The 16,546-nt window shown below is 39.9% G+C and overlaps 2 protein-coding genes across 4 annotated transcripts; both read left to right on the forward strand.

Moving 5' to 3' along the window:
• The first annotated feature begins 504 nt into the window (after positions 1-504).
• On the forward strand, positions 505-10,116 carry LOC108674399. 3 transcript variants are annotated; one of them, XM_047880951.1, is made up of 5 exons: positions 505-890; positions 1,587-1,663; positions 2,850-2,897; positions 5,608-6,624; positions 9,569-10,116. In XM_047880951.1, exons 1-5 carry the CDS (start codon positions 538-540, stop codon positions 9,658-9,660), a joined length of 1,587 nt encoding a protein of 528 aa, XP_047736907.1. In that variant the 5' UTR covers positions 505-537; the 3' UTR covers positions 9,661-10,116. The 3 variants fall into 3 exon arrangements, with proteins under 3 accessions (XP_047736907.1, XP_018017826.1, XP_018017827.1); XM_018162337.2 differs by lacking the exon at positions 9,569-10,116 and having other exon boundaries at positions 5,608-9,304; XM_018162338.2 differs by lacking the exons at positions 2,850-2,897; positions 9,569-10,116 and having other exon boundaries at positions 5,608-9,304.
• LOC108674392 lies at positions 9,862-15,834 on the forward strand. The gene is made up of 6 exons (XM_047880953.1): positions 9,862-9,902; positions 10,193-10,329; positions 10,457-12,172; positions 12,914-13,146; positions 14,112-14,226; positions 15,559-15,834. The coding sequence occupies exons 1-6, from the start codon at positions 9,862-9,864 to the stop codon at positions 15,825-15,827; spliced, it is 2,511 nt and encodes an 836-aa protein (XP_047736909.1). The 3' UTR covers positions 15,828-15,834.
• The last annotated feature ends 712 nt before the right edge of the window (positions 15,835-16,546 follow it).

The raw sequence follows: 16,546 nt of genomic DNA on the forward strand, positions 1-16,546 counted from the left end.
GTTAATGATAATTACTCTTTTAAATCAAACCTACATTAAATACAAAATACTCAGAAAATTGTTCAAACAGTAAATTTTTTTCACAAATAAGTAATGAAGTCCAGAGTGCATTGCATCTCTATCTTCTACTATGCCCAACCCATTGTGCATGGCTACTTTTTTAGAAACTCATGAAATTAGATGATTCACAGTTAAAAATTGTTTATTATTTCATAATCAAATTGAGTAACATGGGCACGTCATTTTTAGAAATGAAACATAAATTACCAGAGAATTTCCCTCACTGATTTTTAGTGGATTTATTTAATGCCCAGAGAGTCATGGTAATAAATGTAGGAAATCTTGGTTTACATTTGCTAGCATTAAGTTAAACTAAGCATGAGTTGGTTGAATTCCATTTAAAACAAGCTTATGAAACTATTGATGTTACTAGAAAAAATTAAGTGCTTGATTCTTATATTTATTCAATTTGGAAGAAAAAGCTCAGGATTTTCATCATTGTCTCGTCTAAAACAAATATTATCTTCTAGACCTAAAATGGAGGTGGCTGATGAGCACCTCTCAAAGCCTGATGACAGTAATGTCAATAGTAAGAATTTAGACAACTCACAGAGTATATCATGTAATGAAAAATCTCTCATCACTGATGAAGATGAAAGTAAAAACACCAATGGAAGTGTGATTCTCAATTGCTCAAATGGCAACAAGCTGATTGAAGAACCCTCGGCAAGCAACTCTCTATACAGCGACGGAACTGTGGTGTGGGTGAGACTTGGCCAGTCTTGGTGGCCTGGTACTGTTGTGGCTCTCCATCTCTGTCCTCAAGACTTCCTTGGAGACCTCAAGAGAACTCCACTGGCTGTCGTCAAATTCTTTGATGAAAATGAATTGTGAGTGAGATTATGATCATTTTAACTTATTATGCAATGCTTTTTTGTTCATGAATGGCAAATTTATGCTATTTATTTGCTCTTTTGAACAGAAATTTATTTGACCAGACCTAATGTTTGTATAAATACATTTTTATTTCTCTTACTTAGATGTTAATGGAGTGACATGCAAATGATTAAATATCAAAACTTAATATTAGTTATTTCTAAGTCTTGATGCTTTGTTTTTCAAAAATGTTGGCCTGAACTGAATCAAAGTACATTCCATGAAAATTCTTTGTTACAAAATGAATATACATACATCCATCATTAAAAAGTTTAAGAATTAAAGTTCAACTGTAAAATGTCAACCATGTGCTTTGCTATTACTTTGATGTATATATAATTTATTTGTTTTTACATGTTTTTTATGATAGATTTATAATGTTCAAATTGCTTCTACCTAACATTGATTTGAGTTCAATTATATACTACTACATCAGGCAGAATAGTTTTTTTGGTCCCAATTTCTGAACAATGAATGGTAGGTGGTAGGGATGGTAGGTAGTGTCATAAGATAGCCATATAATTTTTTTAATTCAATTCCAAATTCACTTTCTTGTGATTATATATATATATATTTAGTCGTGTGTGTAAATGTATCAATTGAAGTTTATTGCCCTTCATTTTCCTTGAGACATTAGTTTCTTCTTGCAGTGTGGACATCCACAAGCCCGAGCATGTCTACCCATACAACTGTGACCGCAAGAATGAATTCATCAAAAAGGGCCTCAGTAAGTTGCAGAATTGTTTGTTGTATTTATCAAAATACAACCTGTACTTGATCAATTTCTATTTTAATGAGTCTTGGTGAGGGGTTTTTTCTACTTCCTTAATTATTATATTTATTCGTACTAACGGCAATGTTTTTTATTAAATTAAGTATTAAGTGGTTACCACTTGCAGTTCAAATTCAGAAAATTAATTATTTTTATTTTCAAATTACTCTGAGTAAGTTAACTTGCTGAAAAGCTGCTTGGATTTTACATCTCTCAACACAGAGGCTGTGCTCTACAGGCTGCATGTGTGCTCTCTTGGCTAACAATTAACACAAAAATACCAAGCTTCAATTGGAAAAGTATTTGGATGCAGTAAATATAACAAAAGCTAGCTTAGACTTGTTAAAACATTCTTTTATTTCTCCCATAACAATTTTCAAGTTTTCAAAAGCCTAAATTCTAAAAATTATTATGTTGTAATTGTAGCACTTTTAAAATCCTTCTTGCAGTTCTGACTTTCTATTTGTCAATCTCAAGACATAACTTGTTTGACAAATCATGGCAATTACAATTTAAACGGCAACTCCCATTGTATTGACATGTATTTTCTCCAAGTTAAAATCACTACATTTTCAATAATAAAATAAATAAATCATGAAAAATCTTCACTCACACGTTTTGTTAGGTCATTCATTTCTTGATAAAAGTAAACCTTATTTCAATACTAGAGAGGTGATGTATAATGTTGCATTTTGATGTATCCATGGAAGCCTTTGATGTTCATTTTTCTTGTCATTTGCTTAGACCTAGAGTTGTGTCTAATATTGATGCCTGCTTGCTTATTTATTGACTTTTTCTCCAACTTGTTTATTATGTCAGTTCCTAATGATAGTTGAATCAGCTTAAAGGCTGTTATTTCCTGCATGTTGTTGCCTGATATCTTAATTATGTTCCATGCAAGCTAGTTATTTGTTTGTGAATTACTGTAGACTAGTAAAGCTTCTAGTTTGATCCAGTCCAAGACCTAACAAATTATTCATGTATGTTGACGTCTATCTGGGTTCTAATTAAGCCCTTACTTTTTTTAACAAGGTTTAAATTTGGCATTGATTTTTTGATAAGTTATGTAATAATTGCTTTCCTAATGGTTTTTATTGGGTTTTCTGCCATCTTTGCTTTGAGTTTCTTTATATTGTTACAGGTTTCCATGCCAAGAGAATGTTGCACTCCGACTACGCTGCCAAAAACAGTAATGTTTTCGATTGTTTGTGTTGTCAATCTAGCCTGTTCAGCTATTTAGGTATTGATTTGTTATTTGATATGCCCCTTTGATGCATGATATGAAATTATTCCATAAATGCTTTTATATAGCTGGTTGAACATCCATCTGTTTATGACTTTTTCTGAGCTTATCACCAAACTTCAGCAAGTTTTCTTACTATTGTTTTCCTTATCTGGAAATTCTACTTCTGCCCTTTACCATGCTAGTCTTCTCTCTTTTTGCTGCTCAGCCTAAATGTAATTTGAGAAGCATTTTGAATATTGTGTTCATGCTATTCAATATTGTGTTCAGAAATTGTGTTCTTGCTATGATGCATTCCAGATAAGAAGATCCTAGGCTCCTAGGGGAGTATCCTATTCTATTTGAATTTTTGAGCTATGATGGAGCCTGTCAAGAGATGACTTGCAAAGATGACTTTAATTGGTGAGATGACAAGAGATGACTTTAATTGGTGCTTGATTCCGGAATATTTTCCTGCAGGACCCTCTGAAATGAGTGACCTAACATGAAATTTTTCAGTCATGTTTATATTACTAGAGATATAATTACTTGAATATGGCAGGTGTACTTCTAACTACCATCTCAGCTGCTCTAGTTTCTTTGCTTAGACAGGCTAGGATTCTTGCACTTCCGAGGCATGATTCATTTGATTGTTTTCCATCTCAGCAAGCCATCTTGCTGAAATATCTTGATTAACATTGCTTAGCCAACTCTCTTCTTCAGCAGCTGATGGCTGCCTGGCTGCCATACATAAACATTAGTTCTTTATTTGATTCTGTCTATAAAGCTACTACTAATCTTCCAACTTTCTTCACAGAGAGTTGATTCTCAAAAATATTTGCTACTTTTGTTGTATAATCCTTATACTACTCATATGGACAATGTCAGTACCTATGAGAAATGATGTCTTCTTTGGTCCTTGTGCCTAGCCATCTAGCTCTCTATCCTTCTTCTTGATTCTACTCTTTCCAGACACATTGATCTTAATTTCTTGCCTGCTCAAAACATGAGTGGAAAATTTTAATATATCTTTATAGAAGCTATGCTGGACCCACATGTTTTTTCTTATGTATAAAAATAACTTACTGTTGAATTTTAATATTTTATTTATTCACTATGAAATTGACGCACCCTGTAATTATCTGCTGTTGTTGATCACGTCACATGTTTCATTCTTTGGAAACGGATTCAAATTGTGAGCAAATGTTCAATCCGTGATTTGCTTAGTTTGTGTAATCATGTGCTTTGATTTGTGATTGCACAATTTATGATTAGCTTTTATTTTGCATCTAACAAAAACTTTGTCTAACATAAATGGGTCTAAGTGTAAGTGGTGCTTGTGTTGTGTTGCTCTTAAGCTGGTAGAGTGGCAGATTAAATGAAATTTTGTATAACTGGATAATTATATTAATGCAAAAGAAATTATTGACTGGTTTTACTTTCTCTTTGTTTGATAAAGTTCCTGCCCCTACACTGAGGTTTTTATTGCTGAATAAAAATCATGCTTATAACTAACTCAGCTTTAACTGTAACTCAGTAGTACTTAATTACTGTACTCAGTAACTTACTTACTTACTTAATGCTTTTGATTAACTTTTTCACTGAGTTGTTTTGTATATTGGGTCTTGTTTCTAGACTCACTTGTTCACATTTGGAGTGAATACATTTTTATGCCTTAATAAATAATATATGTTTATTTTAACATCTCTTTAAGAGGATCATTGTAATTTTGATGCATTCATGAACCTGGTTATGGATCTATGTATGTATGGCCGGCATGGATGTATATCGCAAATACAAGTATGCAGTGGCTGGTTGATAGTGTGAGTAGTCTTGCCTGAGCACATATCTACCCATGCATATGGGTATACTTCATATTTATTGAGGTATATAATTCAATAAATACTTCATATACAGTATACTCCATACTTCATATATTCTTCATATATATACTTCAAGGTATACTTCATATTTATTGAGAAATGTGAAATTTGGCTAATATTGCTTATATCCTACTGATTAAGTGTATTTGTGGCGTTGAATATGGAATTATAGTTAAGCATTGGCAATCTGTGGTAGACCAATTGAGTAGCTAAGTTAACTATTTTGCAGTCAAGTAAACCATCTATAGTGACTCAAAATGTCTGCCCAAAAGTCACACCACACCTCCTGATTTGTTATGAGGTCACTATCAATCACCAATCATCTGTTTTTTGTTTTTTTTTTCCAGTGACCAATACACTTTCTTTTGTAACTTTTTTTTCACTGTAAGCCTCTATAAATCTACAGCGAGTGTTCCTCACTGTAGGCTTTGTGTTCTGGAGTATCTCAGTTTATTCTAATATTCTGGTCGTTACGGCCTCACTGTTTCTAATGTACACTCAGTTGCCTATAAAAAGAAATCGGTAGATAGTAATCTAAATTAATTTTACAGAACATAATCTTATTTCCCCATATAACACAATTTACATAATTTTTACCAACCAACCGTGCCGAACTAGCACCTGAAAGGATTACAATCCCTTTGATGAATCTAGGTCTATAAGGAATAATTTTCATTATTAGATGCCTCTACCTCTAGGCGTTAGTGATACAAAAGGTAAGATTTATCGTGTATCCTAATTAATCACATTTACTTGAGTTTGATAACTGTAATTCAGGGTTTATTTTCTTGCAGATTTACGCAGTATGAAGAGCAAGGAGGAACTCTTCAAGAAGTTTGAGCAGGACGTGCTGAAGGCAGAACAGCTCACTGGCGGCGGGGCTGACGTCTTCACGCGCATAGAAGAAGACTCGAACAAACGCAGGATCGACTACAGTAACCTCGGATTTGGTCCTCCTAAACCCAAGAAAAAGAAGGAGGAACGCATAGGAGACTCGGACATAAGCGAGGCTGTGCATTACAAAAAGAACTCTACTGGCGCACTGAGTCAAAGAGTCATGAAACTCGAGCACAAAGTAGTCATAATGGAGCAACCTCATGTCAAAAATATGAAAGAAGATTTGCAGAAGTCTTGCAATCATTTCAAGTGTAACTTGTGTGACTTCACATGCAGCAGGCTCGGTGTTATTATTTGGCATAACAAAGGGCATCTAAAAACTGTCATAGACTATGACAGAGGAATACGGATGCCTGGAAGAAAGAGAAGAAAACCCAAGTCGAAATCTAAAAAGGTAGAAGGCAAAGCAATTGATGGCATTGCAGTAGACCATTCAAAGGTGAACGGCCATGCTGGTGCAGGCGCCGCTGCATCAGTTGATTCCAAGCAGCTGCTGCTTGACTGGGACGACGAGGATGAGGCAGCTGGAGAGTCTGGAGGTGCAGGTGAGGGCAACCACGAGGGTGAGTCAAGTGATGAGGTGTTGGAGAGCGAGGATGAAAGTGGTGCTATGTACCGTCGGCCTCCTGCAGACCTCGCGCAGCGCCGCCCCATGCGCGCAGCAGAAGAGCTCAACTCTGCTTTTGATGCACTTTTGGCTGATTCTCAGAGTTCTGGTTCCATCAGTACCTCTATGCACAATGAGCACAGTTTCGTCAATAACGACTCTGATAGTGACGCAAGTGACTGGGAAAAGTATTATGACAAAGATTCCGACGGCGAGGAGAATGATGAACCCAAGGAAAGTGACATCAAAAGCCTCTGTGAAGCCACTGATGATTCTAACGGAGTTGTTTCGTCGACCATCACCAACGGTAAGTTACCCGACGAAAAATCTGCTGCCAATGAACCTCATATTGCAATTGTTCGTCCAAATTCGCATGTGATTGACTCAGTGTCTTCACATTCGAATTCTGCAAGTCCTGAACAGAGCAATCAAGACGACACAATGGAGGCGGGTGATGAAGATGAAGATGGTGACACACAGGAGACTGGTCGTTCTTCATCTTTGTCATCTTCTCCATCAAACAGTGGCCCAGCGTTCATGTTAGTGGCGGTTGACGCTCAAGGTAACAATGTACCCATGCCGGCACTGACAGATCGCAATCACAGCAGTAACCTAGTGGCTGTTGAAGCCAGTATGGAGGACGGCACTTCCCGAACCTTGTACATTGACCCGGCCTACTTGGAACCTAACGTTGACCTGACCAACCTGATGCTCCACATTGACTACTCAGGTCAGGAGACCGTCATCATTCCCTCCACCTCAGCTGTGGATACAACTGCCAACGCCTCGTTGCCTCAAGACAGCCTCAGCTGCGCTGAGTCATCGGCTTGTGAAGTGTCGTCTGGCCAGCCTGCAGGCAGCATCAGCAGCGCCGAGTCGACGCGTCCCCTGCCCGCAGAACACAAAGAGGAAGTTTCAAGCAGCGGCAGCGCGGCGCACGAGACATCCGCTTACAATAAGCAGCCTTGAAGAAGCAGCAGCATCAGCTGCTCTGATCAGAGGCATACTCGAGCATCCTAGCCCAGCTTTAGACTGCACTCTTTGTGTGATGTTCGAAAAATTTCAAGCTCGGGTAGACATTTTCCATTGTTTTTTTTCTTGGTTTATAAGGGAGTACGTTGAATTCTTCTATTGCCGCAGCCTTACTAGTGCTCTGTCCTAGAACAATACATGGATGACATTTTCCTCCCATTTGTTTTTGAAGGAAGTTATTGGTGACTGCATCTGTTTACTTTTTTAAGAAACGTTACCTAGGCGCTCCTTGACTATCATGTTATGACAAACATCTGTCAATCATTTAGATGATGATCCAGTTTGGTTTGAATTAGAACGTCTTGTTATTTACAAATTTTTAATTTATTAACTTTTTGGTTTAACTCAGAATTTATCAAAACGTTGACTTTGTCATGAAATGACATATTAAAGTTTTAGTTGAAATTGCGTCAAATTTGCGCCATTTGGATGCATTTGGAGTGGATGTTCCCGTCTGGATTAGCAAAAGATAAACGATTCTTGCTGCTGGAATCTTGCTTTGTACTGCGTTCAATTGCTTCTCCATTGCCTCTCCTTCTCCGTGTCCATCACATATATTACTATCAGCTACATGCGAATGTATTCCGCATTTATCTTGCTGAATGCTTGTACATGCAATTTAGTATCTCTTGGCCTATAATCTAATGCTCTGCCATTTACAAAACTTAACTTGCACTTTAAAATGTTTCTCCTGGCTTTTTGAACACTTCACTATTGACCATGTGTGAATTTGTAATGAAAATTAATTTTACTGTTGTATGGAATTTATGAAGGCATGCTGCCGCGAAGTTTATTGGCAAGATTTGTGAGAGAACTTTCTCAAGGTCTAGCGTGGGTCCGTACAAGACTGATGTTGATATGATATACTTTTTTCATTGTGATCGGAGGCGTTGGACGAATTGTTGTTATTTTGCTCAACTTACCACGAGCCTTGCCGCACTAATATGTTGACGGCATTGATTGCATATTCTTTCTATTTTGTGAATTATTATTTCCATTCTATTGATATTTTTGTAGAAATGAGAATCAAGTCTCTGTGTTTCTTAGGTTCCTCCTTTAACGTTCTGTTTGTTGGTGAATTCCATCAGACATTAACATCTCACAAGCTCAGCAGTTTCATCTAGCAATTGAATCATTATTAATAAATCTATCGGTTCAATATATTCATGAAAAATATTATCCAGAACCCTAACAAGCTTATTTTCGCCACCTATATTGTATTTCTTTTTATGAAACAACTGTTTCGAATATAATGGCATAAAATGCGTTTTCTAAGTGACGTAGGAGCCGATCGTTGTATCCGCCGTTCTAATGCCGTATAGAATCTTTATTCTAGTGAAGTGCCTCTCAGTCAACACTCCAATCTTGATACAAACACCTTCTCTAATTTTTGTTCTATGCAGGATAATGTTTTCTGTTAATTTTTTTTGTGATTCGCACTTAAAGTTGGCTACTATGTGCAGGAGGTGTCGTCAAATAAGCGAGGACTTACTTTAAACTACTAGTTTCGTTATTCTATTATTTGACATTTTAACTCTGTAACTTGTGATTTAGCAAAAAACTGTCTTGCAGCCAACAACCTGGGCTAGGGTTTCTAGAGAATTCTTTTCAACTTTTATGGAAGTAACGGAATAGAGTGCATTTTATTTAATTTACGGACATAGAAGCACCGATGGCTCCAGTGTCCCGTGAGCAAAGCTTTTGTTTGCTTATGAATAACCTGAGCATTCCTTAACTTGTTGAGATGCACTCAATAGGTCTGAAGTTATAGAGACTCTCAACATGAATAGAGCTGATGCAACAATGTACTTTTTCCCTGAGAATTTGGTATAGTTTTTTTTAGATCTACATTAATGTAGTTTACGTTTCTAGTGAAAGAATCAATTGTTCACGGATATGCTGTTCTAATATTTGTAATTCTTGCAGTACTTTCATTATTATGTGTTTATTTGAGACATGTGCTGTCGTAATTGTCAGGTAAATATTATTTTACGTTGAAGTACTTGCATTGCCGTTCACTTGGTGACTTGGAATGGGAGATTGTTCGGGTTTTGCTTGTTTAAGTCTGTTTGTGCTCATGCCTGTATTGTGCTCATGCCTGTGTTGTGCTCATGCCTGTATTGTGCTCATGCCTGCATTGTGCTCATGCCTGTATTGTGCTCATGCCTGTATTGTGCTCATGCCTGTATTGTGCTGACGCGTTTGTTCTGGTGCTGCAGTAGAGGTCGGTGCAGAGGAGGCTGGTGCGGGCACTTCTGTAGGAGCTGCGTCTCAGAAATATGCGGCGACCACCTCGGTATTGCCAAGGTAATTCACGCTGAAGCGCAGCGTTACTGTCATTTGATGTCCTTTTCTTCATCTGAATGAAGGAAGATCTTAGCCTCTGTCATTTGAAGTTGGGATTTTTTGTTAGTGTTTACAGGAACATTAATATCACGTGTGTGTTTGTCTCCTAGGAACTTCTAACTTTTATGGATTTCATCTTGGGATGAGCTTTCTTATCGTCGCAATCATGGATAACGTAGTCATTTTTTTCAAAAAAGCAGGATTACTGTTTGTTTTCTTCTACTTTGCTATGTTGTTGGAGGTTATTTTAGTCTAAAGTAAGCATTCAGGTAATTTTAGTTTGAACTATTCATGTAAAAAGTTAAATTACCGAAATTACTTCTGGTTTGAGTTATTTCACTTACTTTAATATAATGCCAGGGACGTTTTAGTTTATTATATCGTTTGTAGAAAATTTGCAGTAAAGCACGTATTTTATGAAGTACTTTTTCATTACCCATACTGACATGGGAGCTGAGTCCTGACGACGGATTCTGACAGTGTTTTCTGCATTTCAGACGGTGTGACGTGGGCGCTGTTAGCGAGACTAGCGGCGTTACGACACAAGTCTGTGATGTTGTCAACACCAGTCGTCTGACTTCTGCTCCCGTCAGTGATTCTTGTTACGCCAGTCGTCTGCCTACCGCTCCTGTTAGTGACTCTTGTTACGCCAGTCGTCTGCCTACCGCTCCTGTTAGTGATACTTATGACACCAGTCATGTGACTTCTGCTCCCGTCAGTGATACTTATGACACCAGTCATGTGACTTCTGCTCCCGTCAGTGATACNCAGTGAGGCCCTCAATACCGCTCACCCGAACGCCTCTCCTAACAGTGAGGCCCTCAATACCGCTCACCCGAACGCCTCTCCTAACAGTGAGGCCCTCAATACCGCTCACCCGAACGCCTCTCCTAACAGTGAGGCCCTCAATACCGCTCACCCGAACGCCTCTCCTAACAGTGAGGCCCTCAATACCGCTCACCCGAACGCCTCTCCTAACAGTGAGGCCCTCAATACCACTCACCCGAACGCCTCTCCTAACAGTGAGGCTCTCAATACCACTCACCCGAACGCCTCTCCTAATACTGAGGCCCTCAATACCACTGCCTTGTATGCTTCACCTTCTCCTCCGGCACCTCTTCATTTTCCACTCCGGGCCGAAGCCGTGACGCTGTTGGACGGTTCGAGCACCGACGCCTTACCGACCTTCGCCCCGCTCGATGCAGCTGATCCTGTACCTCCGTCTTCAGCCCCTCCTCCATTGCTCGCGGGTCCACAACCAGCGAGTGCCCCCATGTCCATTGTCACATCCAGAAATAGCAATTCTTCCAGTGGAAAAATCATAACCGTAACTCGCAATAGTTTTCTTCAATTCGTCAAGGATCAGCCTTTACGCTCATCTGCAAATTCTGCTTCTTCAGCTTCTATCAAAAATCTACAACCGCTCGAGAGCGCTTCTAACGAAGGGCATTTCGCAGTTGAGCGGAACAGTATTAGTTACGATGGGGATCTTGCACAAACTGATATCTTGCCCACGTCCATGAATAACCGCGAGAAAAGTAAAGGAAAAGAGAGTCCCTGTCTGGGTGAGGATGCCAACAACTCTGTTCCAAACAGTGACTCGCCCGATAGTTTTCTCTTACAGTCCAATTTGGGAGCAACTACCAGCGATGCATTCTCTGGTTTAGAACATGAATTTTCTGCTGTAGATATCAATTCTGCCTCAAGTGAGATGCCTGCCTCTTCGTTGTCTAGGGAAAAAGCTGCTCCGATGTCCATACGACCTGCGGTGTCTATTAATTCTGACCGATGTTTGGAACTGCCGCACCCTATACCGGATTCAATTATTTCCGGTCAACTGGATTCTGATGCTCAATCTCATCATAATAGATTGTGCACTTCACCGGCAACACCTGGAATGACTTTACTCCAAGAGGAGTCAGCAAGTGGAGCCCCAGCTTCTATTCCACTTCTTGGGTGCGTTCTGCGTGATGATGTTCTGGGTTCATCTGAACCTCCTCAATACTTCGATGCCAGAAATGTACCTTCACTGGCAGTTTTATCTCAGGACTTATGTGCCAAGTACTCCAATTACCAGACATATTCTGATAGCAGCCAACTAACAGCAACGAGTTCAGAAGATATTTTGCACGGGCAGTGCAGTGACGGTGAAAATCCTTCCAATTGGCCACGTCCTTCACAACCAGAAACTGACTCTGCTTCTCTTGTCGAGTTTGCTACAGAATATCGTGCTGATAAAGACGATCTAGCAGCAAGAAATTCCTCGCTTGATAACAACAAATTATGTACTTTGAGAGAAGCTGATGAGCCTTCAGGTGGATCTTGCGTGTCTCCTATTCGCCTGCTCTCGAGTCCCCCAATGGGTTGTCCAGCTCCTGCGAAGGACGGGGACAAGCTTGGCAACCTCAACAACCTCGACTCCTCTGAAGACGAGACCGAGGACGAAGACCTGCCTGATCTTGAGGAGCTTGCGGCAGGTGAGTGTTTTTGCATACAAACTCGGCCAACCCCCGAGTCCCGTTTGTGAACAAACTGTTGAAAAACTTATTTCAGCGGTAATATGATGGCATTCTGGGTAAAGACATTACATTGAGATTTACTAATTCTACTCAAATCTTATATTTAGGTGCAAGTATTCTTTGTAAATATTACACAATGAAAAGATTACCGCTTTCTGCTTCTATTTTCATTTTGCGTTTCATCCGTAATCGGAGAAGTGACTTGATGCAAAATTGTGACCAGATGTGATTTTTTTCATTTATCGAGGCTCAATAGGGAATATCTAAATAAATAATAGATATTAATAGGGCATCTTTTGTTTGTTTCCACAGCAAACTTTCTGTCAATGCTGTAGTGTAATACACTATGTGTATGAAGATGCAGGCGCTTATTTTTTTGATAACTTTTTAAATCGTATAAAATGGTCAACTGGACTCCGCTTGATTTTTCTATCGGTATTATCTTACTGTTAACATATGTAGATAGCAGCGCCGAAATGATCTATTCTGCTAGTAGGTCTTAAAACTTCTCTGTCTTGTCATATGCAACGTAGGGACAATCCAAAGGCAAGAGAATAGGAAACTCAAACAATTTACAATTTTTCCTCGTACTGTAAGCACCTCGCTAACTTTTCCATTGAATGCAATGTCGCCTGGATACCGTGTAGATCTTTATATTTAATTCAACGTTGTCCTAACTTTCTCATCGTTTGCCCACAGCTTCGAGCACTTGTCGCTACCCAGTGCACCGCCTGGTGTGGGCGGGCTTGTCTCCTGACGCAGGCGACCGTCCTGCCGAGCAGCGGGTGTGGTGGCCCGCGTACGTGACCGCCTCGGACGCCTCCTCCGTCACCGTGCGCCTCGTCCAGCCGCCCCCGGGCCTGCAGCCTCAGGCAGTCCTGCCCCTAGACTGCCTCCAGGACTTCGCTTGTGACAGACTTGACGCCTTCCTCGTGAGCCTATTCTTGCATCGTGTTTCTGGGCCTTAGTGACAATGAGTTTATTGGTATGATAGATGATTCCTTTTTATTTCATCTATAGAATATAGAATTTGGTATTGCAGACAGTTTCCGCTGTTATTTCCAGCCGTGCTATGCTCAGGAATTCCTTTTAATGCTCTCTGAATATAATTTCATTTACTCGTCCACTTCAATACATGGGCCGCGTGTGTGTATTCAGCTTCTGTCAGGGAACTAATATCGCCATTAGATCGTGTCAAGTTATACTGATTGGCAAGCAGAATTTCACAGAAGCAACTCAGATTATCGGTTTCGGTAAATTGGGATTTTGGGAGTAGTACTCAATATTGCTTCCTTAATGAGAAACATTTGCATCCGTGGTGGGTTGATTGGCTAATGGCTGCCGAAAACTGACGCAGCTATTGACCTTAATTTGTAAAGAGTGAGCTGGCAATACTGGAATAAAGTTGACTGAAACTCATAGGCTAGGGAGAGGTTGGAGTACGGTGCGAGGCAAGTTTATTGTTTACAAGTACAGGGCTGGTGATGAACTGACAAGGAGCTAAACGGGTATGACAAGGTTAATACATGAATGAACTGTTTCTTAGGACTTTTTCTGGAAATTAACCTTTAACTCATAACCCACAACACAACAAAATAATAGGTTGTAATGTAAGTGCGCTTTTATAATTGTTGCAATGTAGGTGCGCCAATGTAGGTGCGCCAATGTAGGTGCGCCAATGTAGGTGCGCTTTGTTCGTTATACCCATACGTGGTTTTCGGGATTAATTTTAGAGCTGCGTCTCAATCGATTCTACTCTGGCCCACTGATATATCTAGCTGTTCCTGCATTGATTTTTACTGCGTTCGTACTATGACTGATCTCGTCGATACTCTAACATTATTGCTTTTACTCGTCGTTCTTATGTACCTGACGTGGCATGGCTTGTTGACGACAGGAACAAGAGACGCCTGGCTTGTTCGACGCCTACATCTGCACCAACAAATTCAAGGAACTGCGCACTGTGCTCCACTCCTGCTCCCCTCAGGAGTTTTTTGAGCTCAATAATGCTGGTGAGTGCTAACTGCAATTTCAAGAGTTGTTTAAAATATTGATTCCCATAAGCTTCTTATTTGAGGCAGGTTCATTTTTAAGGAATAGAATTTCATTTCTAGGTCATTCAGTACTCATGGAGTATACTAACAAATGTTTCTCTGTTTTAGCATACTTTTCTCTTGCGTGATTCCTTGACATTAGTCCTGTAAGGTCTCACATTTCCCAAAGCATTATTCCTAAGAGCACCAAAAAGGAATCCTAGCATGTGACTACGGGTCTCACTTTTGGGAAGTTATTCCAAACAAACATATTTTGTCGTTTTATTAGTTGACCGACGCACTCTGTAAGAAACGTTTCATCTGAGTGGTTCTCTGATGACTGCTACAATGCTCTCCTCCCACTTGTAGGTGCTAAAAATATTCGATGTCACAATATTGGGCCATCGAGATCTTTTAAGTTGGTGATAAACTATTCCAGACATATATACAGTACATGCATGTGTACATGATGGACTAAGAGCAAAGCGCTTGCAAAGTTTTGAGCTCGTTTTGCAGTACGTAGTTCTGAAACTACCTAAGCATTAGCACTTGTTCATACCGGCAATTACGGAAAAATTTTGTTCATAAAAAAAATCTCATTGCCTTGTGCCTCACGCTACTGCTACCTGCAACAAATATACTAGTTTCTCTGTATCTACGTACCCGTTATTATCTCACAACTGTTTCTAGTAACATCTATAGGTGCTATTGAAGAGCTTGATACAAGAGTTAATCTACTTGTTCATTTATCTTACTTAATAAGGTCAAATTGCAACGAACGTTGTTTTTTTTTTTGGGGGGGGGGGAGGAATTTGCACGCCGTGCACCAGGGCAGACATAAACATTGGTGCACAGCGCTATGCTATTTGAGGCTGGTGAAGCTGTAACGCGTGCAGAGACCGAGTCGAGTAGTAAAGACGCTCTAACTAAGTCTGAGCCATACTTGGCCACGTCTCATCTACTCGGGGCTCAACCGCCTCTTTATGCATGGACGTGTCCAAGAAATCTCATGCCGCGGTCCGCTTAAAGATGACGAATGCCTACCTCGGACTGTAAAGGACCGCGCAAGATAGCTTAATATTGCTTACGACGCTTAGTATCCAGAACACTAAGGAAAGGCCTTATTTAAAACTAAGAAATTATTATTTACTAATTTTTATGAAACGCAAACTTCGTTCGTGCAGGTTTCTATATGGTGATAGAATAAAGTTTAAGTTTAATAAGCGTACACTCTTTGGTTACAGGTTCTTCTCATTTTCCATTATAATAATTATGATAGGCCTAATGTGAGCATTTGGTTACTGTGTGCAGAACAAGAGCGCTTGTATGCCTTCCACCTAAAGAAGACATCCACCACACACCAGTGTTCTCGCGGTCGTAAGCGCCGTAAAGTGGAGCCAGAGAGCGAGTACAGAGACCCTTTGTTAGACGAAGAGCTGAGGGCGGAGTACCCGGACTTCGAACGCTGGGACACTCCTGAACCCGTCGAGCCATCGTCCCCGCCTCTGCAGGTCAGCCGTTACATTCCCAGTGAAAGTTTACAGACGCGTCTGCTTCTGATTTGGATTACCAGAAGCTGAGGCGACTCTAAATTTTGTTAGGGTTAGCCCCCGCTCGCTCCTGCAGGCTCTGCAGGGCATGATGACTTCACGAAAATAGCAGAGACATGGATGCCTAACGAAAGGTCTTTGCCTGTGCATTGTTATTGATGACAAGCGGGGAAGGTAATAGGCTAGTTTAAACTGTACTAATTTATTCGAATAAACCTAATGTATCCACAAATAAACCATGTTATTTATGACGGTCAGTCGTACCTGAGCTAGTACTATTATATTCTCACACAGTGCAGACTTCTAGAGGGATATTAAATTAACCTTAACACGTAGCATATTGGAAAGACCATCACTCAACCAATCACAGTCTGGAGTGGATGACATCACAATCCTACCAACCAATCACAGTCTGCAGTGGATGACATCACAATCCTACCAACCAATCACAGTCTGTCTCTTATACACATCTAGATGTGTATAAGAGACAGTATAGGACAACTCAGTTGAATGAGTGTGTAGTAAACTAACTCATTTCCATTGGCTTGGCTTTTTATGAGGAGGAAGATTGGTCAGCGAAGGAAGTGCCACGAATTAATCGCTCCCATGAACTATGTTGCATGTTACATGCAGAACGCTTTGTATTCATAGCTGACGCACCCGAGTTTCCTTGTACGCTTTCTTCGACAAAATACGTCGGAAATCCGGGATACGACAGAAATAATTGAACGCAAACAGTAGACTTTTTA

Source organism: Hyalella azteca, unplaced genomic scaffold (genome assembly GCF_000764305.2).
Source record: "Hyalella azteca isolate HAZT.00-mixed unplaced genomic scaffold, Hazt_2.0.2 contig6663, whole genome shotgun sequence".
Taxonomy (NCBI): domain Eukaryota; kingdom Metazoa; phylum Arthropoda; class Malacostraca; order Amphipoda; family Hyalellidae; genus Hyalella; species Hyalella azteca.

Coding starts and splice junctions, on each gene's coding strand:
- LOC108674399 (XM_018162337.2), top strand. CDS start 538: ATGGAGGTGGCTGATGAGCACCTCTCAAAGCCTGATGACAGTAATGTC. Junction 891..1,586: donor TTCTTTGATGAAAATGAATT/GTGAGTGAGATT, acceptor TTCTTCTTGCAG/TGTGGACATCCACAAGCCCG. Junction 1,664..2,849: donor ATTCATCAAAAAGGGCCTCA/GTAAGTTGCAGA, acceptor ATATTGTTACAG/GTTTCCATGCCAAGAGAATG.